The 25,853-nt window shown below is 45.9% G+C and overlaps 3 protein-coding genes across 3 annotated transcripts; 1 reads left to right on the top strand and 2 right to left on the bottom strand.

The window, feature by feature from the left end:
• Positions 1 to 767: 767 nt before the first annotated feature.
• On the bottom strand, positions 768 to 12,406 carry LOC128907045 (mitochondrial amidoxime reducing component 2-like). Its single transcript, XM_054195393.1, has 7 exons — positions 12,117 to 12,406; positions 11,721 to 11,894; positions 8,099 to 8,261; positions 6,296 to 6,436; positions 5,216 to 5,277; positions 5,056 to 5,127; positions 768 to 4,536 (listed from the first exon to the last, which is right to left on the bottom strand). Exons 1-7 carry the CDS (start codon positions 12,389 to 12,391, stop codon positions 4,401 to 4,403), a joined length of 1,023 nt encoding a protein of 340 aa, XP_054051368.1. The 5' UTR covers positions 12,392 to 12,406; the 3' UTR covers positions 768 to 4,400.
• Positions 12,348 to 13,613, top strand: LOC128907046 (profilin-3-like). The gene has a single exon (XM_054195394.1). It carries the CDS (start codon positions 13,056 to 13,058, stop codon positions 13,548 to 13,550), a length of 495 nt encoding a protein of 164 aa, XP_054051369.1. The 5' UTR covers positions 12,348 to 13,055; the 3' UTR covers positions 13,551 to 13,613.
• A 7,689-nt stretch (positions 13,614 to 21,302) lies between these two features.
• On the bottom strand, positions 21,303 to 25,709 carry C3H1orf115 (chromosome 3 C1orf115 homolog). The gene is made up of 2 exons (XM_054195396.1): positions 25,347 to 25,709; positions 21,303 to 22,838 (listed from the first exon to the last, which is right to left on the bottom strand). Exons 1-2 carry the CDS (start codon positions 25,620 to 25,622, stop codon positions 22,719 to 22,721), a joined length of 396 nt encoding a protein of 131 aa, XP_054051371.1. The 5' UTR covers positions 25,623 to 25,709; the 3' UTR covers positions 21,303 to 22,718.
• Positions 25,710 to 25,853: the final 144 nt, after the last annotated feature.

The raw sequence follows: 25,853 nt of genomic DNA on the forward strand, positions 1-25,853 counted from the left end.
CACTGCAGCCAGTCCATACTGACAGGGTGCAATATAAATTCCTCTCCAGTACTCAGCTTTCAGAGGGTATGAGGTCCTGTAGTCTCTGCCTGCTGTTTAGCTCAGGCTACGGTTACTCGTGTTTTGATTTCCTGAAGTCAACATGATGAGCTGTTGCCCACTGGGGAGTGCGGCATTCCTCAGGACAGGCTACAAGTGGCTGTGAAGAATATTAGAAGCTGACCTCACAACTAAGGCTCATTCTCACTCTGTCTGCACAGAAACACCTAGAGAATGTGCAACCACCCGGTTCCTTGCCTTGATTCACAGCCCCGTCTCTTGCAGCTCCAGCCCTGACACACACACCCTCTACATGCCTGAGCCTTGCTCACCTCCTTTCCTCTTCACACCATTCCTGATCCCTGGTCTGCCTAACCAAGCAAACTGACACTTGCCATGCTGACACCATCCTTCCCTTCGCTGCAGACAGACATCTCCTCAGGTCTCTTTGTTTCATGGCTTCACGCCAGTCTCAGCTGTGGCAGATGATATCCACCTTCACCACGAGTTCAGTCCAAGCTTCACTGCTAGGCTTGACTGCCCACACCCTGGTTGCAACAATCCCAAACAGGCATTTACCAGCTGAGGAACCAAGAGATATTAACCCCTGCTTCACCAGCACTGACCAGTACCACATGCTCCCATGCAACGCGATGCAGTTACATAGCAGCACCCAGCCCTCCCTGCTGGGGGCACCCTCTTCATCCCTGCCCAGAGAGCAGCCCAGCTGGTGGGCAGGCACGGCACTGTTTGACGATACTTGAAAAAAAACACCAATAAATAAAAGTGAAGAAAATTAGAAGTACATCTACAGGTGAAAGCCCTTATCCCACACCAGGAAAGTCAATACAAGTGAAGATTCTGGCTCCAGAACCCAAATACTGTCATGCTGAGTAAGCAGATTTGTTTCAGAAGAGGCCCAGTGTCTGAAACCCTTATTGACTTCACCAGTTTCTCCAGGTAAAATGCAAAAATAATTACTAGTGACATTCTCATTAAAGATTGTTAACATTAACACAAAGGCTATGTAGAATATGTAAAAATAGGAACCTTTAGAGGTATGAATGCTGCCTCTCTTCCAGCTGAAGACTGATACATGCTGTTTTGATGCCTGCATTATTTTTTAAGAACCTTCTGTCCAAAAGAAATAAAGACTTTGCAGGTGTAGTCCTCAGCCCTGCAGCACAGGGAATTTCTTACAGATCTCAGGTGAGAATAAGGCAATTCAAGATGCTAGAACAGACCATAAATGAACACCCTATGGCAGTCCTTTTTGAAACCTTTGCCATTTGTAGTGGCAAGGGCCAGGAACCTCTTTTCTTCTTATGGAGAAGCGGAGCAATGCCTTTGGAAGGCTTATTTTCTCTTTAAGATGCAGAAGCACAGATCCTTCTCTGTTGTTTTTTGGGGAGGGGGCAGGGGGGGCAGACTTGGCTGAAGATGTACCCACCTCAAATCTTAAGCAACCAGGAAATTTCTGCCTGCAAGGACTGTCCTCTCACAGAGTCTTCTGCAAGAATTATGTTGGTACAGTAAGCGCTGCAAAACAGATTTTGGCTTTATACTTAAAGACCTGAATAGGAAACATGCCCTTGCGCTGACTTGAGCGTACCAAACTTTCCTGCCCTCAAACCCATTTTCCCCTACTTTCATGCACCTGTGGAAAAAAGAAGATAGTCTGTAAACATCTTTTTTATCATCTAGATCATAAGGGTTGTAAAATTGAGTCTGAAGACTACTCAGATCTGACGGTTCTGCTCTCTTACACACATAGCTTCCTCTGGTTAACTGCATATTTTCCTGAACTTAGAGGTAAGATTAAAACAAAAAAATAATAATAATAAAAAAAAATCACTGCTAATTATATATGAGGTTCTAGAAAGAGCAACGGCAGTTAAATGACAAAACAACAAACAAAGAATAAAGAAGATTCACAAATTTTACACAAGAGTTTGGATTCAATAAAAGCTTATACTTTCGGTTTTTTCCTCTAGAGTTAAAAAAGCAATTAAAATTTTTAAGTACACAAATTAAAAAATAGTGCTTTACGATTAACAGATTAACATGTTCTCAGTCAATTCCCTGCATGACTTTAGCAAAATCAAATGCAATTCCTACAGGTACAGTAGTTCAACATTTATATGAAGATATTTATATTGTAATGTTCCTAAGTTACACTCTCCCCTTCCCAGAATGGCCCTCTTTCACAACATAATTGATTTAAGTGTCATTTGTGATATGTGCTGTACTCCGACGCACATCTATTTTAGGATTCTAGCCACATTCTTTTAAGGGGCTTTTACAGGGATCTGTCAGGGTTTTAGATCCATGGCGTTTTCTTAACAGGAACGCAGATGCAGTTTCTCCTTGGAAAAACAGCCTCATTTCGAAACTAGTTCAATTGATAACAGCCTAACGAGAGGCAAGATGATCTATACCACACAATCTGTGTTACACAAATCCTAATGTGGTGCTAAAACAACAGTGCTTCTTTCCTTCTGCTTCTTTGACTTAATAAAGTGACACACACTTAACTAACTGCTCTGGCAGGCCAGCAGGCTGTCTTTGCTTAATAATACCATTAGGAATATCACAAGGTTTCAGATTCTAATATTAATATTCAACATCCGCTTTTCAAAAGTGAACCTCAGGATTATCGTCCTTGTCAAAAGATGCTCTTTCTCTCACTTCCTCCCATTAGTTGCTGCATCAGGCAAAACAATACACAAATATGCAACGTGCAGTCTGAACTGGGCACTTGTATGTCACAGGAAAACTTAATACTTACAGAGCATTCTGCTAACGAAAGGATATACAGAGCAACCCTGAGCTTACAAATAACAGAAAACTACCTTCCACATATGTCTGCTTCAGGCTTGCCCCATACATCCGTCTGAATTTGCTCAAAGGCACGACGGCTCTTCATTTTACAGGTCTGAGTTATGAACATACAGCAGAATTCCATTTTCACATTTACAAAAGAAAACAAAAGAATCTAAACATCAAATTGAGTCATGATTTGTCCTTTTTCACAGTTAATTAGATTCCTCTTTTGGCTAGTTCAACACTCTTTCTAGATCTAGCAATCCGCAACAAAGCAACAGGCAGTCAAGCATTTGAAAGATGGCTTGGCGGGCTTTTGTCTTGGAGTCCACTTTTAAAAAAAAAAAAATTAAAAGATATTGTCATATTTAAAGAAAAGATACTATAGCTATTGTCCAACTACTTTTCCCCCCCCACCTGTTTTATGCAGTGTGAAATATAGCAGAAAATATAATTATACAAACAGATGACATTTGGTTTAGAGTAGAGGGGCAGCCAAAGATCTAAATGCTTAACCAGCAAGGATGTTAACATGTTCAGTCTAAAACCACAGCTTCCCAAACATCTGCTTAGCAGCCTAACTGTCTACAGTAACAGAGAGGAACTATGCATGAACACAGAGCTCTGCACATCAGCTTGAAAGGGGCAGGCTCGGAATCAGAAAGGGGCAGTTCCAACAGGTTTTCTTCCCCTCCAATGAGCTGTCTCTGATACAGTGAACACCTAATTCTTTTAGTCAAATTTAAAGTTCTACTGATACATTAGCAACTGCATCACTCCTGCTTCACAAGAGAAAAAAATTCATGGTTCGAACTCTATAAAGCAGAGGTCATAAACTAAATGAACCCCCGAGTCCTACACATCATTAGCCAGTGTTCCCACCTCTAGGATTAGAGTAGCATTTAGTCAACTCACAACCCTTCTCTTTTTGATATTGCTCCAGTCTCAAAAGACAGGAGCGATCTTCAGGAAATCACTGCAGGATAAGAAACACTGACAGACAGTACCTCCAGACATAGATAAGGTAACATGCTTAGGACCAAAGAAGGGTGGAATCCAAGACACAGCCGTGCCATCTGCACTCCCTCTTCACCTGTAAAGGCTGCTCCGTGACCAACATACTTACTTTACACTTGGCATGACTGTTTTTGTGGTTCTTTATAGGCACTCAATGTATCCAATACATGCTGCAAAGCCCTCGTACATAATTTTGGATCCTGTTATCAAGCTTGACTTAAGATTTTAGGAGGTGTGATACTCACAGTAGTGCTGTGAAGTCTGTCTTGGATTAGATTTTCTTCTATCACAGATCCCAGAAAAACTAAAGATGTGATTGCTACAGGCATGCTAGTAGATGACATAATCTGAAATGACTGGCACTTCATAGCCTGAAAGACAACGCCCCCTCACCTTACAAAGGAACATAGCACAAAAAATATTGCAAGAAATAAGAAAAAGTTATGCTGGTGACTGAGTTCGTGGGAAAACAATTTGCATATCAAAGTGAAAAGGCATCTTCTGATCAAAGTTCTCTCTCGTTACTGGACCACAGGGACCCACTTGTACACAGGGTCTCCAACTCGAATCGTTCCGGTTTTGTCAACGGCAAAGTATCTTCCAAAGAGAGGGCTGGATTTGTATATGTGTCGCTCAGATGGATCACATAAGCGGTAACTGCAGAGAGAGAGCACTTCTTTAGCAAATTTTAAACATCAAAATACCAGTGATAACAGAGAGGACATATGAATAGTGGTCTGGTCCCCACACTAGACTAAAAACTAAATAAATATTACAATTAAGAGAACCAAGCAGTTAAAATAGAGAAAAGGCACTTAATTGTATTCACACATCCTTGTATAATACACATACGAAAGACTTTATAAAAAGAAATACCAAAGTTGCAAAGCTAGACCTTTAAACGCTTTAAATACCTGTTACCCCAGGCATTCGCCCTAGCAGAGATGAAAGGGACAGGGAATGTAAAGTTTGCAAGAACCAAGAGAGAACTTCCTGAATTTTCTTACCATAAAGAATTGCAGAAAGTAGAATGGAAGCCAATACACACAGACCTTTACACTACATTATTATGTCCCGTGCATACTTCAAACCACTTTTAAAACACTAGTCTAACATCTATTGGGACCTAGCCTAAATCCATTCACACAGCCTAAGAAGCACTGGTATTTTTACAACCTTTTCAGTGTTTCCAGGGGCTCCTTCCTGTCCATGACTCCAGTGTCTGGGTTAACAGTTGTTAAAATACACCTGCAATGACAGACAGCGTCAAATCAATAACGGCTTCTTATTATAGATCTCTACACATCTATTTAAAATAACGCTCTCAAACGTTTACCTGGCACAACACACTGTCCCTTTCATCTTCACATTGCCAATAACAATCTCCTCCCAAGTGTCCTGAGGGAAGGTAAACATTATGCACAGATTAGGTGTATCCACAGACAACCATTTTTCCAGGAGCGGCACAGTCACTCCCAGAAGAAGCAGTACCATTTCTGATGATCACCTTTACTTCAACTTCAAAACAAGTAAATATTAGGGTACTTTTTTAGCGAAAACCCTACAGTCACTGCAGTCATCCAACTGAGGACCCACTAGTAGTTATATACGGAAAGAAAGATACATGAGTAATAAATCCTGTTCTGCTGCATGCACTTGTCTGAACCTAAAGTAAGCTTATTCTTACTGTATGTGTGTTAATCTGATCTGTGACCTCTGGCAAGCCACCGTTTTTGCAGAAAGGAAATTTTTAGTGGAAGTAAGTTCTCGCTTCTCGTCTACACAAGCTTCCTATTGCAATCCTTCTTGGAAGGCAAAAACCCAGTCTCATTTTAGGAACTTGTTACATTTGGGAAATTATCAGATGTATCCAGAGCAAATTCTTTGGAAAAATGGCAACATGACATAAACACACCTAAAAGCCACCATCGCCAGTTCACTTCATCACCAGGCACCTTCCCAGATAGTGTTTTTTGAACTACCAGAATATCGTGAGAGATGCAGTGATAGACTATAATATCGCAATGGTCAGTTTTACTCTTGTGCCAAAGGCTATAAAACACCACACTGTCAATTTACAAACTGTTCATTTGTATCAATTGATCGATTATAGCATGCACAGCTTTCCCTACTTTACACTTAAAGATGAACTTTCAGTGGCAGCCTGTCGTTTAAATACACTTATTTTATCCTTTGCTAAGCTAAATAGGCATTTGTAGACCTGTCTCCTCCCTCAAGGTTTCACATACATGGAGGTACGCAGAAACTGTATCTCTCTAGAATCCAGTTGTAAAAAAAATAAAAACCACAGAATAGCAGCTTTCCTCATCCTTGTAGGGACCATCACACAAGGAAATTGAGTTATAAAAGAAACATAACCAAGCCTTCAAAAAAACATTTAAGAAAGCTATTTTACCTCCTCAAAAGCACTACAATCTGTCACAAGAATATTTGGTCTGAAGTTCTCTATCTTAACTTTCTTCTCCAGCCTGGTATTTAGATCATCCAGTGAAGCTTCTGAGATGATCAAGACTGGGCTACAGTCAGGATAGGCAACCTACATAAAAAAAACAAAAACAACAAACACACAAACAAATCGTAAGGCTGCTGTAAGAGCATGGGAGCGAAGTTACTGAATGGCAGAAGGACCATATGTTGGATATGCTGGAACCAGTGGCCCGACTGTTAGGCTGCTGCATTCAGGTTTTAATTTTCCTGGAAGTAGGTTAACAAGTAAAACAACATGCCCCTTCCTATTTCAGTAACCACAGCAAGTTTCATTTGCTCATATTGCAAAATTAAACTTCTACTTATAGAATTAAACCAAAGTTATATAAGCTACCATAGCTTCTTACAAAGTAATATTGCATGAATGTCCCACACATTTATTCTAGGTGTTGCAGATGGAACTAAGTAAATCAGTAAAAAAATTAAGTTATGAAAGGTACTGAAGATGCTTATGAACCTGCTGAACTTCTCTTGTTGACTATAATCAACTAAGTGGATTTTTCTATATAATGAATCTACCTTATCACAACATCAGAGGCAGTTTCCCATACAGAATAGCAATACTAAATTGCAACTATCCACTTGTCAGTCTAGGTTTGCTTGGAAGTGGAAGGGCTGCCATTTCAGCAAAGAAGGACAATGAACAGTATTCAAAGAAGACTCATGTGTTTGTTAGTTCTACATAAAAAAAAAGAATTTTTGGCAAGAATTTCAATGTATAGCCCTCCCCCATCTTTCTCTTATATTAGCCTTTCCCCTCCCCCTTGTACGTGCCTTTACAAACACAAGATGAGTGCTGAAATAACTAAACAAACAATTCTGTCCTCTTCTCATGCTAGGATTCCCAAATGTCACCCCTCCTAATGTGACATGCCTTCTCCTGAATCCTAGTCTTCTGTATTGGTCTCAGTGCCCTTACATAATAAATGCGTTAAGAGTCCCTAATGGAATATACCTTCTTCTCTTTGTGCAAGAACAAGCAAAACACTGATGCCCTATAGATAATAACATCACATCAGTAAGGCAAGGTACTCACAATTTGCATTTACTTAAAAAGCTTACGCTCATCAGGTACAGTTCAAACCATCTTCATGCGAGAGAGTTGTTTAGACAAAGAGAAGGGCATCAGTGGCTCCAATGATGAGGATGTCTGAGCACAACATGTCCTTTCCCCACCTGCATTAACTTTCTCTAGTATCACACCTTCAAGCCTCTTCCCACAGCAAGAGATGAAACCTCCATAACATTCCTTGGATTTTAATTCCTAGGCCCACAGCTATAGAGCCCCGGGTTAAGCGTCATTCCTTTAAACAAAATACAAGGTAACGCAACTCATATCAGTACACTCCTAGACCTAACAAGGGATAGGGAACGGAGGTTTCCTGTGTAACAGATTACACATCAAAACATCTTTAAAAACATAACCTTTTTCTATTCACTGAGGCACAAAAGGAATGCTATTCTGCAATGTAACAGTTCGTCTTCAAATATCAGTATCAGATTTTTTAGCCTACAATGGCCAATAGCTTAGGACAGATCTAAAGCAAAATTTAAGCCAGTCATCTCATCATAGAAAAGGAGATACTCATGTGGTTTAAGTACATGACTACACACCTTGCTCAACAGGGCTCCACTGCCAAAATGGGCAGGTTTTAGTGGGTGGGTAGCAAATATTTAAAACAAAGTACTAAGAAAGAGAACATTCATTTACCTCATCTGTGGTTCGGAAAAGGTTTATTATGTCTTTTGACTTTCTTGGCACCATGGAGGGCTCAAAGTGCACCAGTCGATATGGCTCTGAATTCAGGAAAGTGGTGATCCACTGAGCCACTTCATCTCCACAGTCCCTGCCTTGGATATCCATTCCAAACACCCTGAAGGATCACAAGACACGTCAGCAAGTTAGTTGGAAAGCTGAAGGCTTAAGTATGCTTATTATTCAAAGGCAAACAACTTGTTTTAAAGTAGCAGCAAGACACAGTAAACAAAATGCCTGAATTATAATGAGGTGGCAGCTGGTTTCTGAATTTGGCAAAAGGATCATTCCCTGTGCAGTCTCTTTATGGTCACCTTGTTTTGGAAGCTAAGTAACATGGACATGGCCGGATGATAGCAGCTGGTGAAAGAATGAGCCATGAAACAGCTTTAGGTGCCCAGAGCTAACTGTCACATTAATGACCAGTAACAAACCTAACTGTTTGCCATACTTCCAAGCAAAAAAAGTGTCTACTCTTGCATTTGCACATGACTGCAACACCAAAAGAATTCTACTCGGAAATCAACTGAAAGTTAATTAATTTCAGAAAGCGAACGATAGTTTCAAAGGATGTGGTTAGTTACTGTAACTGACATTTACAAATGTTATTAATTGTAAGTGTCCCTAATTGTAAGGGAAGCTTTCAGATTTTAGTGCCAGAGCTGTTCTATATGCTAAAAGAGGTTAAAGATTTATAATGGAAACAAAGTCCATGGGGCATAAAAAGCCACTGGCAGCAGAATACAAACAAGTTTACGCAAGGAACACTTTGCTGGCACAGAAAAGTAAATCTCAACTCAACCTTCCAATAAACTTCAACACCAATCATGAATTGTTTTACTACTCTCTTCAAAGTAGCGATTTTGACCCAAATGCACTACACTTTCTTCTACCTCTGCAATCAAACATTGGACAGCTTAAAGCACAGAGATGCCCAGGTAGTTCATTTAGCCTAAGCCCAGCTCCTAGGAGCCCTCCTCTACTCACCTCAGGGAGAGATGGATCATTAGGTTGCTGGCAGCAATATCCCTGCTCTGTTTGCCGGGATCCCTGTTATCAACTCCATGGCACAGGTTGGGACTAAATGCTGTTGCCCCAGACAGCATTCACCTGCCTTTCTCTTCCCGCCATTCTCTCAGTCCCTGTGTGCCTTCTGACCACAAAGGTGAGGGTCTTACAACTTCCAACACTACTGTTATCCACCCACGAAGCAGATCTATTCTGAGCACTCAGTGGCATAGGTATCCATGGGCACCGATCATGCAATTTCAGTATTGCAACACATACTGACAAAGAGCACAAACGAAGAACACTAGGCTTCTTAACCAGAGGGCTATAAGAACCCCTCCAATATTTGCACAAATAGAAACTGTGCCTAGACAATGGCTTCAACCCTACATTTAACTCCCCCAAACACAGGGGTTTTAAATATCCACCTAAAATCTGCAACTTAGACTGAACAAGATGAGCATCCGCACAGGCTTTTGCGGCCAGACGCACTATTGCATTGCCTTAGCCCCAAACTACCGGGCGCAAGCCAGCACCAACCTGAAGGCACCATTCTCGCTCAGTGGCGGAATAAATATAAGTCTGTGCAGAGGGCCTTGCCGGCACAGGGTACCGTGCAGTAACACAGCTACTCCCTCGCACAAGCCAGAAGGGAAGAATCTCAGAGCAAAAGCCAAATCTTCATTTGCCTGAATACAGTACTATTCCCAAACTTCATTCTTAAGAATGGCTGAATGGATGAGAAAGAATCAGCCTTGAGCTGACAAATGGCAAGTTGTTTAAGCACAGGAGAGCCATATAAAACCTCAGGATTCCCCCTGAAACGTACCAGGCAATGTTGAACTATGGGTATGGCTAATTTCACATCCTATGACACCACCTACAATACCAGACAACTTGGTAGTCTTTAAAGTCCGTTTACAGGCATCTAATTTTTACTTAACTGCATTCCCAAATTCTAGCAATTTTAAAGCCATAGAGTGCAATCTTTTATTAAGGCAAAGAAAGAAGAAAATTAAGAGAAAAACAAGTCGCTGAGATCTAAAATTGGAAAATCCAAGGTAGTTTTTCATTACTGAAATGCATGTAGTCTATTTAAATATTTTTTTTTCTAATGGCACAACAAATTTTAGAAAAATAACATTTTGAAAACTGCATGTTTTTGTAGTGTATGTGTCATTGGCTAACATAGATGCATTATAGACAGATTTTTAAAAGACTGTCCTATTTCTCCATGAGAAATGCTATAATTTCTAACTTGCACCTGCCTTGTATAAACAGAGATACTGAGCTACGCTTATCAAGAGTTTCCACAGCAACAGATTTATGCCAACAGCTAGTGAATGCAGTTCCTTTCCGGCACTCTTTCAGTTTTAACCATAGCAGCTGGTACACTAACTTTCTCTGCTACCCAAAGGAAAAAACACCAGTATCTTTGTAGGGGCTAACACTGTTTATGGTTACTAAACAGTCTTATATATTAATTGACATCTTAACAGGGAAAAGATTTTCTCCTTCCCCTTTTCAGTTTTCCAGCATGGATTTCAATACGCGGATAAAATAACTAGGCCTGCACACAGGTAAATGACTACATTTGTAACCTGTTCACCTGAAACCCGTTTCGAGATAGCGTCTACTTGCTCTCTGGGGATGCCCGTCTTTCCCCTGCGATGACAGAGTGAGCCTCGGGCAACTAAATTACTAATTTAGGCAACTCAATTAAATGCCTACAGACAGGGGTGAGAGAATGTAAACCCCGACATCTCAACAATTCCAACTGGCCAGTGTGTATGCAAAAACACTGATGCATACAGTAGTGGTGACCCAGAAATACCAATATGCACGACTGAGGCTCTGAGATGCAACTCATCAAGCAAAAATGAAAACACTAGAAGTAAACACAAATGAGTAAACATGACATTCTATGAAGAAGATCACAGTTCATTTGGCAGATGTATAATGTTATGGTTTTTGAATATTGCGCCATCTACTCCTGAGATTTGTTTTCATTAGTGTTTAGCAGATTAAAACTAGACCTTTTGTTATGACAGTCAATCCTGGCCTCCTGCATAACACATAGCAGTAGAATTTCACAGAATCACAGAACAGTTTAAATTGGAAAGGACCTTTAAATATCATGTAGTTCCAGCCCCCCTGCCATGGGCAGGGACACCTCCCACCAGACCAGGCTGCTCAAAGCCCCATCCAGCCTGGCCTGGAACACCTCCAGGGATGGGGCAGCCACAGCTTCTCTGGGCAACCTGGGCCAGCGTCTCACCACCCTCACAGTACGGAATTTCTTCCTCATATCTAATCTAAATCTCCTCTCTTTCAGTTTGAAACCGTTGCTCCTTGCCCTGTCAGCGCAGGCCCTGGTCTGAAGTCTCTCTCCATTACACAGATGGGGAGATTGAAAGAGAAAAGAAGCAGAGATACCCAACTTTCACCCTCCAATTAGTGCATAAGAAAATGGAAACAGTCATGCAGTCTTAAAAAGCAAAGCACGTATGTAAGTGAGAGACAGTTTGACAGAAGGGAGGAGAGAGAAAAAACCCCTCTTCTTCAGTACCTGCAGTTCCGCAAGGGGTTTTTCCGGGGTAGCTTTACAGGCACGCACAGCCTCTTCATCTCCGGGGCCTCCAAGGCCAGCTGCCCGTCCTCACAGCTGACAGAGATGAGGACCAGCCGCGGCTCCTGGCGAGCTGTAACCATGTGCCCATCTTCCTTAGTCACAAGCCAAAACCTGTAGCGTGACAAAAGGCGGGGAGGGGGGGGAACAGAAACGCGTTTCCAACCACGGCTGGAGACCGACGCCGTTCGCGGGGGTCCCCCCCGCAGCCCTGCCGGGCACGGCCAGACCGCCACAACACCCAACAAACGCCCGGAGGCGCGAACCGGAGCGGAGGCCCGGCCGCAGGGCCTTGCCCCAGCCTCGGCCCGGCAGCACCGTCCCGCCTCGCCGTACCTGTCCCGCAGCTCCCCGCTCCGCAGCCCCATCGCCGTCACCTGTGCCAGCCCCACCGGCACCCCCCGGCACGACTTCACCGGATACACGAAGAGCCTCAACACCGTCCCTATCCGCTGCAGGCGGCGGCGGCGCCCGGCCGCCCGCCAGCCGGCCCACCGCCAGGCCCCCAGCACGGCGCCCAGCGCCAGCAGCGCCGCCGCCGCACCCCGCCACAGCCAGCCCGGCCGCGCCACCCGCAGCACCAGGCCCAGCCCGCCCCGCTCCCCGCTCATGGCGACTGGGCCCCAGCGGCGGCGGCGCGGCGCCTGAAGGGGCCGGGGGCGGGACGAGAGTCGACGGCCGCCCCCCTGCGGCCCCGCCGCCCCTGGCGCGGAAGGGGCCTGGTTGCCCGGCGTTCTGCCGGCACCTGCCCCGCTGTCCCAGGCCTCTGCGGGGGCGAGACCCTCGGTGGAAGACAAGCGCAGACAATAAACGTTTGAGCGCAGGCTGTCGGTGTCCAGCGTGACAAAATACAGGCAGCAAATGCGTTTCTTCTAATACGTGGGGTTTTGTGAAAAGCAACGTGGCAGGAAAAGTATGAACGTGAGCGCGTGCAATTCAGCCGTTTGGGTGAAAAAGGTGGGAAACCGGTGGCTGGAGGCCAACAGCTGGTGTGGTGAGGGCGGCAAATGGCGGCACCTGAGGCTGGGGCGGGGGGTCCCGTGGCGTTTGGCCGCCTTGGGGCATCTGCCTGGTACCAAGACCCCCGTCTGAGAGCATCCCTCGGGTCACGGGGAAGTCACTTTGTGGGACACCCGGCCACTGTGTCATTGTAGAACAGGACGGAGTGGCAACCGCCATTGTCCTCACAGGCGAAGCAAGAGCAAGTTGATTTTCCCCCCAGCTCACCCCTTCTTCAGGCTCGCAGGGATCTGAAGGTCAAACTCACAAATTTAAATGTTTAGGATCGGTGTGCCAGGACCAAAGTCCCAGCAGGCAGGAGACAGGGAAGCTCAGTCTTGGGCATTTCTGAGAGATTCAGAGAGCCCAGCCATGGTGGGTTACTGGAAGTACTACCTTAATGGCATCCTGGAGGACAGGAACATTGAAGATGTGGCTATCCCTGACAATGATTGCATGTGGGAGGCCAAGCCAGGAGGTCTCCTCACAGCCATCTCACCCCAAGAAGTGGTCTTGATCACGGGCCAGGATCAGACAATGTTCCTGCTAACGGGAATCACCATAGCTGGCAAAAAGTGCAGTGTGATTCATGACAACCTGCTGGTGGATGAAGACAACGTGATGGATGTCAGAAGCAAAGGCAGTGACAGCAGATCCATCTGTATTGGCAAGACCCCCGAAGCCCTGATCTTCCTCACGGTCAAGAAGGGAGTCCATGGAGGAGCCCTCAACCAAAAGGTCCACAATATGATTGTGGGCATGAATGCGTGAAGCAAATAGTGCCAAAGAGGCATCTTCTCATGAGCATAGGGGCATGGTTGCTGATGGAGAAGAGAAGGGAAATAAACCTGATTTTGTTGCAAATGTCATTGTCTGCTTCTTTCAGGTGAGGGGGTTAACAGCCTACCTGACCAGCTGTGGTGCAGAAGGGAGTTATATCTACATTCCTCATCAAGATGCTCAGTATCACTCGAGTGGTCTCCCAGCCACCTTGGGAAGTTGCTCCCTGTTATTCTCATTTTACAGACTGATTTTGGGGTGAAGGACTCTGATAACATTAGCTTTGGGAAAGGACGGGAGGGAGGGCATCCCTTGTTTATGCCTTTGCTATTGAAATCACGCTGTAATGCCATTCATGGTTTTTGAGACCTAAGCAGGACTTACTGTTTATTTTTAATTTGCCCCTGGAACAAGCCCAGTTCATTCTGGAGATTAATGATTGATCAGCAGAGCCTTGTGCTGCTGTTGGACTGTGTGGGAGGCACATACAGAGATGGTCTGCCACCTGCCCACCTTCTGTATCATTTGAAACCCCTTCTTAACGCTACTTTACTGAGCAAATTGGGTTTTTTACAAGAAAAGTGACCTGTTCTGCGTCTGTGGCAGAACCTTCTGAAGGTTGTTTCCTTTCCATCCTGCTCAGGCATACTGTCTGGCCTCAAGATCACAGGTCCACGTGAGCCCCCCAGGACACCTGGGAGGACATGGAGTTGTGCCGAGGGCTGCAGATTTCCTCCTCCATTCACCAGTACAGCCTCACCTCCTGCTCCTGCTTGTAACCCTAAATGGCCGGTCTGAAACGGAGCAGAACTGGTGCGCTTGAGATGGGACCGGTGCAGCGAAGACTTGAGAGGTATCTCCGGCAGAGCCGATCTCCTCACACACTGGCTTTCGTTCCTCCATTGCTCCTGGCAGCTGTGGCTGAATCCAATTCATACAAGGCTGAATCCACCCCACGCCATCGCGCTGCAGCACAGGCGGGCTGTGACCACTCACCCACGGCAAGACACCCCATCCTCCATACCCCTGAGACCCCCCCCCCCCATTGCAACAGGTAAGTCACAGCTGCTAAACTGCTTGGTCTGGTTTGACGAGACCTCCCACCGCCACCTTCAAATTGTTGACCCACTGAGTCAAAAATAATTACTCCTGATGACTTTTATGACTCTGCCACAGACACGAGAGGAGAGCCAGCCCTGCTGAGCAGACTGAGAGCCCCTTGCGCGCTCTTTGATAACCATCAATCTTCTCATTTAGTATGGAGTCAATATATTGTAATTCAACTGAATTCACACCGAGATCTTTAATCTGCAACTGCACCCACAGGAGCAGAAAAAACGCTACAAGGGGAACCAGGCATCTAATGTATTGGCAAACGTTCAACAAAACTGCAACAACTGTCTAATTAGTAAGCACTGTCTGATAAGCAGTGTTTACAAGCATGAATCAAACCAAATTAACGGAAGTACTAAAGGTAAAAACACAAAAACACAAAGTGGTTTTAGAATCTAAGAATAAAAGCAATGCATCAAACGCAATAAATAGAAAAAAATATTAATATTCATGCTGGCCACAAGTTTTTAAAAAAGCCTGGGCATTCCCACCAAACACTGATGCTTATTTTCACAATCTTAAGGCAAAAATGAGTAACTATCTCCTGTGATTTCTCAAGCACTGGTAGTATTCTCCACTGTGCAAATCACAAAGTGCAGAAAGCTTTTGCGCTCTGAATTTTGGTCTACAAGGCATCAAAATGACAGGGTTTGGAATAAGAGGAAAAAATTTGGTGTAATTTACTGCTTGATCCCTTCTTCTGGGTGCCAGAGAAAAGAGGTCTGGAGTGTGTTTATACTTTACCAGCATGAGAATCCGGAGATGTATGAACCTATATAGTGTGTGGTATAACTCCTTAGTTATACATTATGGGCAGCACAATGGTGTACAAAACCAGATTCTTTCAGTTTGAAGGATTTGTTAACTAAATTCAGAAATAACTCACCTTTGCTAACAATTGCGTATTAATTTAGAGAAAACATTATTTCTAAATCCAAGAAGGACCTTAAAATTTTATTCCCTAAATCTACCAGCCTGGAGCCTAAGGAGATTTTGTTCAGACCATCCCCGAAAAGCAGCTGTTGCATTCAGCCTGGACTCTTCTTGGGAGACTACGGTGTGAAGGAGCTTAAAGAGGAAAAACAGAAGGCGGCAGCATCTGCATAATCTCTCCTCTCCCGCTGTGATACAAGGAACATAAAATTAGAAATAGCTGCAGAGAGCATGGTTGTGGCTTAACGTTTCAGGTCTAAGACTGCAGCCTTTGAGAAAAGCCCTCCTCACCCACACACCAGGCACCTCTCAAAAAGCCTCCGGTAAATAGCTTGACCCGCAGGTTTGTTTAATCCTCCATCCCAGGCACACCCTTGCTTACCTAGAAGCCACCAACTCCTTCTGCTAAAGCAATGGGAATAGAGCCATTCAGACAAAACACAGGTACTGCTTTTCTTACAGCCTCTTGTGCAACAGGATTGTATTTGCCGTAGCCAGAGAGGGCGCGGTAAACCTGCACTTAAAAGGAAACGACCGTGTTTTCAATTGCTTGTAACTTCACCAAACTTCAGGGCAGTTGTGCTGAAATTCTCTGCGCCAGATCCTTGCTTCAGGCTCCTTAAAATGTGTCCGATCCCGCAGCGCCGATCCCACGGCAAACTGGGGCCAGGCTCACTCGGTCGTGGAAGCAGGCGATTGCTGGCGTATCTTGGAAGAGCATGTTGTCAGCTCAGAAGCATCTGCATGACAAATTTGCTGGTGGAACAAATTTTCTGGAAAAAGTAATGACACATCTGCCTTCAGATGCTGTGGGCAATTGGAGATAATTCTAAAGGCAATCCCAGACTGTTGTAGCAATGGCTCAATCAGAGGTCAAAGAAAGGTGAATGATGAAGAAAGATTTAAAGAATTTTACTTGTTTCCACTAAAAAAAAAAAAGGCAAGTGACTGGGGAACTTGTAGGTTTTCAGTTATGCGCACAGTGCTGTAATTTGGAATCTAACAATATTGCATCAAATGAAATAAATGGACAAAAAAATAATATTTATGCTGGCCACAAGTTTGTTAAAAAGCATGGGCATAAAATACTGCACTGAGGGGGTGATTTGGATGGACATTACAAAAAAAAAAAAATCCCTGTAAGAAAGACAGCAAAACGCTGCCTGGATTAGGTGACAGGGTGTCAGGATAGAGCTCAATGTAGACTGGGCTTGTCTCGGTGAAGGAAGAGGGGTTAAACACCCACCCCAGGGCCAGGTATTTTTCCAGTGATTCTCTGGTAATTCAGCAAAAGCTGGGGATGAGGGGATGACACGGCCGAGCGTGCAGTCATCCTATGCTGATTTCAGCAAGCTATGATAAAAATTATATCCTTCTTCCAAGCTTAGAACAAACAATAAATTAAAAAAATTCCTTTATAGAGAGGCGGGGGGGATAAAAGCATTGCTGTTTCCTCTTATAATCTTCAAGGAAATCAGAGTTCAGTGAGTCATGCACTAGAAATGAGCTCAGAGAAATTCATGTAGGGAAAAATCTCAGGCGAATAATTTGCGATGATAGAATTAAAAATAGAGTCATTAATGATAAATGCCTTTTAATGGACTTGGAGCAATGAGATAAAGGGATCTTTTTTTGGGGAAGCTTTTCCTTCACAGAGAATCATAAATCCGGGGGAGGATGGGATTCACCAAGGACAGGAAAGTCCCCACCCTCATTCAGGCACAGCTGGAAAAGCAATCTGATGTTAGTTTAGTGTCCCAGGAAAGGAAGGAGTAAGGATTGCTTCACGGGCAGCAGGCATAGGGGAAAACAGAAAGCACCAGGAGGCAAATACAGATGGCGTGCAGGCGCTGGGGTCCAAGGCAGCTCCTGGGAGGGTCATTCCAGTCTGCCGTCCTCCGTTCCCCCCATGTTTGAAATTACACATGCTGTCCTGAGCAGCTGAGATCTCTCCAGCTGAGGATGAGATTCAGAAACAAGAAGTGGCTGCGGCTCATCCCCTTTCCTCCAGTGAAGCATCCTTAATGAACATTTTTAAGGCACGGCAAGAACCTCAGGGCAGTGTAATGAATTTTACGGTGCTGAAGGAAAAAAAACCAACACGAGAACAATATTCCTATGGCTTTACATCGGAAACCCTTGCAAACAGGAGGCTCGGGATTCAGCTGGGTCGAAAACACCGGTATGTAGAGACACACCTTACACTGCTGGTGCCCAACATCCTGAAGATGGGTCTGGACAAAGCACGGAGGCCAGCCTAGGGCAGGGCAGGGAAATCCCTGCAGGAGATGAGACAGAACATTGAGGCAGGCTGACAAGGCTGGAAATCTGATTTTTTCCCAGGAGATGGCACCAAAGGACAATTGCCTTTCAGCCGGCATCGTGCAATGCAGCGTAAACTTCGCTGGGGGACTCAGGCAGTTGCGCTGCGATCTTCACCAGCCGCTCCTTGTTATCAGAAGCAAAGCGTTATTCTTAGCATCTGTGCTTTTAGCAAGGGTGAGGATACCTGGCTTTTACATCTCCATACAGTAGGTAAATAGAAGCTTTCTGCTTATCATGGCAGGATCCCACTCATGGCCTCAGGGGGTCACCCAGGCTGGAAGAACCCCAGGAGGTCTCTCCTCCAGCCTCCTGCTCACAGAGCAGGGTCAACACTGAACCCACATCAAGTTGCTCTGCACTTTGTATGGTCATGCCTTGGAAGCCTCCAGAGACAGAGACCCCCCAGCCTCCTCAGGCAACCTCTTCTCATGCTTAATTATGATATTACTGATTTTTTCCCCCTTATATATGGCTGGAAACTCCCCAGTTTCAATTTATGACCATCACCCCTTGCCGCCCGGCTGTGGACCTCAGTAAAGAGCCTGACTCCATCTTGTTGGCAACCCCTTCTTAAGTATTGAAAAGCTGAAGAAGACCTCCTAGGTCGTCTTCCCTCCTCCAGCTAAACGAGTCCAGAGCCCTGAGCCTCTCCTCATAGATGACAGAGGATTCAGGAAGGAGCACCACCCTCTCTGAGCTCAGGATAGACTTCACCCCGAAACAGGCTTGGCAGCCTGACAGCTCTTTCCTACAAGGAGAAGGAAGGGGAGAATTTGCTTCCATTACTTTCTTTTAATTTAATTATCTCCATTAATCTACAAACTCTTTAGGCTCTCTACTGCTCCTTGAAGAAAACAAGATTTCCAAAGAAGACTGCGTCCAGGCAACTGCAGCAGCTTGGTACAGATTTTAGGACCAGTTTTGTCTCAGAAGAGGCCAATGCCTAGCCAACAAAGGACTCAGGATACAGGAAAAAAAAAAAAAAAAAAAAAAAGATACAACTGGTTTTATAGCACCCCACCACAAAGCCTGTCCCCTTGCCAGTCTTACAGACAGGCAGAGGGCAGAAAGGTCATTCATCCCTGAAACAGACCTTGGCCTGGGACTGGCAAAGCCCCGGAAGCGCCGAAGTGCGGTGGTGTGGCGTGGTATGGCTCTCCTCGGTAACAGCACTTCAAAAACAAACTGTGCAAGAATGCTTCCTTGCTGCTAACGCTGCAGGACAAAGGACAATAGCTGTGAGTCCTCTGCCATTTCCTCAGAGCCTACGGTGAGCCAGAGTAGTAATTAAATGTTCTGGGAAAAACAGCAGAAATAAGTTTTATTCTGCTCCGTGACTCATTGAGCAGGCACTAGCAATAGCCAGGGATTTAATTTAAAAGTGACTTGCCAAGCTGTCAGGTTAGTGGAGTTCATTCCCGAGAGAAGCCTGGACAAGTTGACTACTTCTTGCCACTCCTGCATGCATTCAACTTCCCAAACTTCTTTATCCTGCCGTTTGTTATAAAACATGGTGAAAGGCAGGGAGAAACCTGAAGGGAACCAGATAGCACAGCAGCACACCATGGAAAACAAACCTGTGAGGTGGAACGATGGGTAAAGGTGCCAAGCAAGCGCCTGAAGACAGGAATGCATTTCAGCCATCCTACCTGTGTTAACAAGAGGGTCAAATGTCCACTGTATTCCTAAAAGGAACCTGGAAACAAGCCGCGGACAAGCCTTGTCTGCACCCGTGGGTTGAAAGCGCTCCCCGCTGAGGTGAATCCTCCAAGGCCAGCCTCGCCAAGAGCACATCAAGACCATGCAGAAGCCGAGAGTTCATCCTCGACTGCTCTCCTGGCTTGTCACGCCATCAGGGTCAGGGCTGTCCCGGAGAGCCCAGCCTCCTCACCATCACCAACGTCTGGCTCTCCTCCGAGCCACTTGCAGGCTTCCAGCACAACGCCTCGGCTTCGGATGGAGGTTGCCATTTCTTGTCGGACGAGCAGGATGACTTGCCACCCAATGCCGAGCGAGTCGGGGAATGTTTCCTCTTGTCTCTCAGGTCACCAAGACAACATTTAGCGACAAGGCTGCAGGATCTGCCCTGTCCCACCTCTTTGCATCCTAGACCTGGCACAGCAGGGATGCTGCCACGATTGACAGGAACTACAGTCCTCTGCCATCCACCTTGCTGAAAAATGAACCTCACACCCTTCCCCCCCCCGGCCCCGGATTCACATTTTCTAGACGCTGCTGTGCCAGATGGGCTGCTGAAGAGAGTAGCAAACCCTCAGGCCAAGGCCCAGCCTCACCAATTCGCTCCACCAGCCGAGGAATGAATTACTGCTCAAGGAGCACTGATAAGCAGCACTAATTGGTAGCCTCCCTGAGAACCATCAGTTCATCCTGAGGAAGGAAAACAGGCTGCCATGAATCACCGTCTGTTCTATAGCAACAGCATAGGTTACTTGCTTGCTTCTTCTTTCTCTTTCTTCCTTTGTTTTTGGTCTATTTTAGAAACACCGTCCAGCAGAAGCTGACTTGCCAATACGCATCGAGCTTTTCTTTTCTCAGGCTCACACGGAAGCAGCATTAACGCATCAGTCAGGTTCTGTATGAGTGGAAGCCAGGTTATTCCCTTAATGTCGCACCAGGTGAGCAGAGACCATAGGTCAGCAGGCAAAAGTCAGTGGCAACTGTCGTGCCGAAGGGTTCACAAACTGAAGTTCATGTTTACCTTCGTGGAAAGTCCCTGCACTGAATGGGTTGAACCCTGGGTGTTGCAATGAGGAAGCAGCCTCGCTATTCAGAGGACACACGGACAAACAGGTGGACTCTCATTTCACATAGAAAAATGAAGACACAAATCCCCCCTGCATTGCTTTAGTCATTTACCAAAAAAAAAAATCTCTAATGACTCACATTGTAAAACATCGAGTGGTGGAACAAAATTTGAAGTTAATCCCCAAATGTACAAGCTGGTGTGGTATGCGGGTGTTAGGACAGCCCCGTGCCTACTGCAGAAGACACAGCAGTTATCGATACCCTCTGGCATGCTGGTGGGGGCAGATCAGAGGGACAGGTCTGTCCCCACAAGAAAGCTCACGAGAAACAACTAAAGGCATGAAAACAATGAGCGAAATTCCTTTTTTGGCTATTCCTACCCCAGCTCCTACAGCCTTAGGTCCTCTGCAACCTCATCTCCACAACTTGCCTTTCCCAAGCACTGCCATGGAGTCTGGGCTACAACCACATCCTTCCAGAAGGGCGCCGAGGCCACGGGCGGAACGCCACGGGGAAGTTTACATCGCAGCTTCCCCTCGCTGTTTGGGCACCGCTGAGAAATGCCTCCTTTGCGCGTTACTTATGCGCGTAGGTAATCACAAGACATAGATCACAGTATTTTTATTTACAGTCCCGTTAGAAAAGAGCATTAAAAAAAAAAAAAATCCACCTTTGTTTCAGTTGCTACGTTTAAAAGAAATACAGCATGGTTTGCTAAGACACGCAAACCTCTTCACTCAAACAAGGCAAAGAAAACAAATGAACAGCATTTCTTTCCAGATAAGTCAACTCCTTGATTACAAAACCACTATCAAAACTAGAAAGATCTATAATACAGAGAAAGCACTAGCAGGGAAAACCTTTACTGCTACCGTGAAAGACTGATATAAAAAAAAAATTAAAATAAAAACATCAAAACCCACTGAATTTTGAAGGCCTGTAACCCTCCTTGTTCCTGTGTCATCCACACAAGATTTATATCCCTGGAGGTGTGACACGGAAGCTGCTCCATCCGCCCCATTGAGCTCAGCCATCTGATGTTGACATTCTCTAGCTACAACTTCCACCTACGGAAATGAAGATGGAGCTGGCAGGTTATTTGGCCCTTCTTATACGAAACAGTTGTACATTCTTATACCAAACGCTGAATGTAGTTTGGGTTTTTTTTCAGATGCAGCTGGTAATCCATTTTCTTTTCCGGTGACCACCACACAAGCTGTGTTCTTACAGCCCCAGCTTCCAGAATCAGGTATGTCAGATGTAAACTCTGTTCTCGGTAAGAGAAGTCTATGCAGGTTTCACAGCAGCAGAGGAAAAGTTTAAAATACTAATCACAGTGAACCTTTAATGCCCCAAAATCGGAAGACAAACACACCTCATTTTCCTTCTGGATTTTTACATCAGTCTTAAGATTTAAAGGCCTGTGATTTCCAGTGCTGGAGATGAACACCACCGATGCAGCAAAGTTCACCATGTCTCAGACCACAGCCCATTTATATCTGAGTATATTTTTAAGTACACTCGTAATCTTAACCCTCTCGGGGAGGGGGAAGGACATCAGAAAACCAAAGAGTACCTTCTCCTGATCCCTCATTATCTGTTTCCTCCACTGCTTTGACAATTCCTCCCACCAGCCAGACCCGCACCTCCACCTCCCCAGCTGCCCCCCCGTCCTCTACTTCCCTTTATATCTCTCTCCATCACCGACTTGCTTTTCCATCCATCCTTGGCTCCCTTCCACGCATAGCCCAAAGCTTCAGAAAACCACGTCTGAGAACAAACTTCAGCTCAATTAGTAAAAGATTACTTCCTCATCCTTGCATTTCTTCAACCCCATCCAATTTTATAAAGCCCTGGAAGTTTTCGCAGAGAAGAGCACTTGGTCCGGGGGAAGGGGCTTGGTCGAGGGGGTGGGGGCAGAGACAGATTGTCCAAGAGGTTTCTCAGGTGCGGGTCTCAGATTTAATCCTAGGAGAGCAGCAATGGCCTCGCGTCCTCCCCGGTGAGGCGTGTGGAGCTGCGCTAGCGGACGAAGGACGCCACCTGAGCTGCCACCCCAAAGGGCGCGGAATAAGCCGTTGCTAATCCTTGGAGGCCGACCACCAAGTAGCGGCATCCCTTCTGCAGGGCTTTGCCGACGTTCTGCAGAGAGAGAGGGGAGAAAGGGATAAAAAGGAAAAAAAAAAAAAAAGGAGAGGTGACAGAAAATAGCTTCACATAAAATCCTTCCGACAGCCAATGTCACCGACCCAGAAAATTAACTTCTCCCACAGCTAATGAGGGCTTGAGCATGGAACAACCATTTTTATCTAGAAACACACACCCACAGGGGAGAGTTAAACCCAACGGATGCAGCCTCCACAGGAAGCCAGGCTTTTATGCGGGCTTTTAGTCAAGAATAAAATTAGTTTAAATTCACACCTAATCTGTAGAGGTGTTTCCCACACATGCACGTTCAAAGTACGTTAGTAACTCTTAAAAGCACATAAGCTGTTTAAAACTGGAGCTGAGCAAGAGGGCAATAAATCACTGAGAATACTTTTATAGAAATTTCATTGCTTTTTGTCGAAACAATTTTTTTTTTTAGTCAAAATAAGTCTGTTTTGACCCACTTTCACATCTGTACACATTTAAGAACTTATCTATGTACTGCATTAGAGGTAAATTGCTACAGGTAATTCAAACTAAGAATCTTAATCAAAGTTTAATTTCACTCTTGCTAGTTTTTGCTGATATGGCTGGTCACGACTGGGGAGTTAATACAATGTGCTCAGTTTGGGAGGAATATCAGAATTAACTGCTAGTAACACTTCACGGTTGCTTTGGGACTAGATCAAAATTTCCCCTTGTAATATGGAAAACGCCGAAACAGAGGATATATATTTAAATATAATGAATTTGGTGAAATCCAGTCGATATCTATTATATTCCAAGGATTTCTTAAAGCTGGATTACAGCAGTACTGGCACATGAAAACCTTCAGCTGTCGTGATGCCACTGCATAGCTCAATTTTGCTGTATTTACTCCTATGGAAACTACGGAAGGGAGTTCAGATGGTAAAATAAAAAGGCAGCTTGATCCCGGCGGGTTGAGCCTGGGGACGGAGCAGGAGACACGGTGCATTCCCTTCCCTTATCTGCCCCTGTCCTACTATGTCGCCACTTCTTTCCTCCTTCCTACACCGTATACAACGTACCTGCCTGCACCTCACCAGCTTTCAGGACACGGTCTTTTACTGCTACAGCTAAACTGTCAAACCTGCCCCGCGGGGATGTCGTCTGGCCAATCCAGAAGGGAATATGCAGCGTTTTAAGAATCACCCTGTGCTGTTAAACGCTGTTCCAATCGCCCTTATACCAACAGCACATACAGCAATGGCGCATCAGCGGATCCACTGACTGCTGCGACATAACCACGCTCACGAAGCCGCTCTGTATAAATCAAGCCTACATGGGAAGCTCTTCGGACTTGAGACCGCTTCTTCCAGCGTGCGTTTACTGCGACTCGGAAATCACAGCCTTGGAAACTCAAAAGTATCAAACCCGGCATGAAAAGAATGAAATATTCATCTCTTTATGAGACCGTAGTATTTGTGAGACAGCTCATGACTACGCTGTCACCTGTAAACTCTGTGAATTTCAAAAGTAAGTAACTTCGCCAAGCTAGCTGGCATTTTCTGCATGTCAGACATAGCAAGCATATCTTTACCAAAATCATCGGGTTTTAAAGAATGCAGTAGAAAGTCCGGTCTCATACGGACATCTGTAATCTCTCTGGCAGGAAAAGATTCCAGGCTCCAGAAAGGTTTTTCCTGCCAAGACAGAACCTATTTTATTATTTTTTTTTGCAACCAAACATCCCTGAACTGTATTTAAGTGACATAAACAAGAAAAAAAATTATCAAATTCTTCCAAATAGCAATTTTGTAAGCAAAAGCACCACCCACCCTCTGGGGGGAAAAGAAATAAACCACCAGACTCCGGGACTTGTGACTTTCCACGCAGGAAAGCAAAAGAACGATTTTGAGCCAAAATAGCAGTTACACAATGAAGAACATGTTGCTTTTTTTTTTTTTTTTTCTTCTTCTTTTTCCTTTAACTAATACCAGTGATTTCCAGGGGGCACCTAGAAGGTGAACTGGCAAATGGGTGTACTGGGTGGTGGTGGTGGTGTTTATTACCCTTTCTTTCGATCACTTAAGTAGAATAATAATAAAATAATATAAAAAAAGCAGGCCAATTAACTGGAAGTTTTAAGGAACGGTGTCAAAACAATGACGCCGAGGGAAACGCCGAACAAAGAAAGGCAAAGTGCCCGTCACATGGATCAGCTTAGTGTCGTTTTCACTCCGAAACGGGCAGATTTTCTCCTCTTTGATCCAGGCGAGGGTGGGCGCCGAGCCTTCCTCCCGCCCCCCCCCATCCCAACCCCGCCGCACCGGCTCCTCCCCGGCCAGGGCAAGAGCAAGCCCGCGGGCTACCAGCCGCCCCGGAGCTGAGCCTGAAGGATCGTGGGGGGTGTGTGTGTGTGGGATTCCGAGAGCCCCTCGGAAAAGCCGGTGCCGAGCCCCCGGCGCCGCCGCCCGCCCCGCGGTCCCCGCTCGGGCTGCCCCGGGGCGGCCGGCGCCGGGCTGGCTCTGCCGTCCTCACCTTGCCGTACTTCTTCAGCCTCTTCCCGTAGGGCCGCTTAGCGGCGGCCCGCGGCGGCCGCAGCGGCTCGTAGGAGTCGGGCAGGAGGGCGAAGCGCACCTTCTTGCAGCCAGCGCCTTCCTCCCCCTCCTTCTCCTCCTCCTCCTCCTTCACCGCGCTGCCCCCGGCCGCCGCCTCCTCCTCGTCTCCGGGCAGGATGGAGACCTGGTCGTCGCCGGGCCGGCGGCGGGAGAACCTGCCCCTCGCCTTGGCGCCCAACCGCGCACCCACCGTCATGGTACCGCCGGGCGCCGACCCGTCTGGGCGGGCGGACGGGACCTCCCTGCGGCCGCTTCCTCCTCCCTCTCCTCCTCCTCCTCCTCCACCGCCGCCGCCGCACAGGTGTGGCCGGAGGCGGCCGCTGCCCCCTCCCCGGGGCGGGACGGCTGCGGGAAGCGGCTTCCCCGATCCCCGCTGCCGCGCGGGCCCTGCCCGCCGAAAGCGGCCCCGGGGCAGCGGCGCTCCCGG

The sequence above is a fragment of the Rissa tridactyla genome, chromosome 3, assembly GCF_028500815.1.
Source record: "Rissa tridactyla isolate bRisTri1 chromosome 3, bRisTri1.patW.cur.20221130, whole genome shotgun sequence".
NCBI lineage: Eukaryota > Metazoa > Chordata > Aves > Charadriiformes > Laridae > Rissa > Rissa tridactyla.

Excerpts from the sequence above, each read along its gene's own strand:
- C3H1orf115 (XM_054195396.1), bottom strand. The coding sequence starts at position 25,622 with ATGACGGTGGGTGCGCGGTTGGGCGCCAAGGCGAGGGGCAGGTTCTCC. Across the intron at positions 22,839-25,346 it reads GGCTGAAGAAGTACGGCAAG|AACGTCGGCAAAGCCCTGCA; the intron begins GTGAGGACGGCA and ends CTCTCTCTGCAG.
- LOC128907045 (XM_054195393.1), bottom strand. The coding sequence starts at position 12,391 with ATGAGCGGGGAGCGGGGCGGGCTGGGCCTGGTGCTGCGGGTGGCGCGG. Across the intron at positions 11,895-12,116 it reads AGCGGGGAGCTGCGGGACAG|GTTTTGGCTTGTGACTAAGG; the intron begins GTACGGCGAGGC and ends GTCACGCTACAG. Across the intron at positions 8,262-11,720 it reads AACCCCTTGCGGAACTGCAG|GGTGTTTGGAATGGATATCC; the intron begins GTACTGAAGAAG and ends GTGATCCTTCAG.
- LOC128907046 (XM_054195394.1), top strand. The coding sequence starts at position 13,056 with ATGTTTAGGATCGGTGTGCCAGGACCAAAGTCCCAGCAGGCAGGAGAC.